General features: G+C 35.1%; 1 protein-coding gene across 1 annotated transcript in view; it reads left to right on the forward strand.

The window, feature by feature from the left end:
* SPATA6 (spermatogenesis associated 6) overlaps nucleotides 1-1612 on the forward strand; it is a 154432-nt gene that overhangs the window by 104874 nt on the left and 47946 nt on the right. Inside the window, exon 10 of the mRNA XM_012639392.1 lies at nucleotides 305-404. Coding sequence (XP_012494846.1) covers nucleotides 305-404 — 100 coding nt within the window. The remainder of the gene's footprint in view (nucleotides 1-304; nucleotides 405-1612) is intronic.

The raw sequence follows: 1612 nt of genomic DNA on the forward strand, positions 1-1612 counted from the left end.
TATGGAAATCATTAAAATGGTCAGATATATAAGTATGTTCTCTCCAATGTATGCCAAACTTTATTAAGACTATATTGAACATATTGTGAAAACTTAATAGTATAGCTGAGAATTAGTACTTGGTATTATGTTTCCCCTCTATCCTTAGTCAAAGGAAGAAAATATGTTATTTTAATCTTATATATGTTTTCACATAAGGATAAGGAAAAAAATGACTTTCAATGTCTGGTGTTTGGGAAATTGGAAAGATTTCTTTTCCTCTCCCTCAAATTACCTTTTTGGTTTTTTTTTTTAATGTCTACAGGTTCCATTCTGATTGGTGTTCACCTTCAAACTGCGATGAGATCCATGACCGGGTAAAAAATGTCTTGAAATCACATCAGGCTCACCAACGACATTTATGTGTTAGTTTCTAAAATTTTCTCTTGAAGGCTATTTATAATAGGGCAAGAAAACCACCTCGGATGCATAAAGCTTGCAATATTTAGTCACTGAGAAGAAAGAAAAAGGAAAGCAATTTGATGATTTTGTTAAAGGCGACATATCTTAACTTCCTGCTTGACCTGAATCACGCAAAATGTTTGACATAGAGCATCTGAACTATAAACAATATTACCAATAATCATCTTATAAAGAGTCAGTTTGGCCAGGCACATTGACTTATGCCTGTAATCCTAGCACTTTGGGAGGCCGAATCAAGAGGATTGTTTGAGGCTAGGAGTTTGAGACCAGCCTGGACAAGAGTGAGACCCTGTCTCTACAAAAATAGAAAAATTAGCTGGGCATGGTGGTGTGCACCTATAGTCCCTGCTACTTGGGAGACCGAGGCAGGAGGATCACTCGAGCCCAGGAGTTTGAGGTTGCAATGAGGTATAATTGGGCCAGTGCACTCCAGCCTCCCAAATTTCCAGCCTTGAACTCCTGGATTCAAGCAATCTTCCCACCTCAGTCTCCCCAATAGCTGCAACTACAGGTGCATACCACAATGCCCAGCTAATTTTTAAAATTTTTTGTAAAGATGGGGTCTTACTATATTGCCCAGGCCTCCAGCAATCTTCCCTTCTCGGCCTCCCAAACTGCCAGGACTATAGGCGTGAGCCACCACACCTGGCAATCAAAGTTTTTTCGTAATTTATTTTTCTTTTTATTAACTTGCTGTTCATTTTTCATTATTCTGTTGTTATTTGTTTTAAAGTATTTCTTTTATGACTTCCCTAATAATATTGGAACATGAAATCATTTAACTCTTTTTAAATGTGCTTCCTTTTTTGCATATCTATGATCATGCATTTTAATTCTACATGTATAAAATACACAAGAAATTATTTTTATTCATATAGTAACATTTATTCATTATAATCACATATTTACTATTATTCTTTATTCCTTCCTACAGTTCTCTTTTATCATCTGGACTCTAGGATCATTTTTCTTCTAGCTGAAGAATTCTCTTTAATACTTTTCATGTCAGAGTCCTGGATAGGAATTCCGGTTTCATTTGCGTGAAACATCTTGGTTTTGCTTTTTTTTTTTTTTTTTGAAGGATTGTTTTACTAGATAATAGAATGCTATATTTATAGTTATTTCTTTGACATTTTAAATAAGCCATTCC

Source organism: Propithecus coquereli, unplaced genomic scaffold (assembly GCF_000956105.1).
Source record: "Propithecus coquereli isolate 6110/MARCELLA unplaced genomic scaffold, Pcoq_1.0 Scaffold14, whole genome shotgun sequence".
Lineage (NCBI taxonomy): Eukaryota > Metazoa > Chordata > Mammalia > Primates > Indriidae > Propithecus > Propithecus coquereli.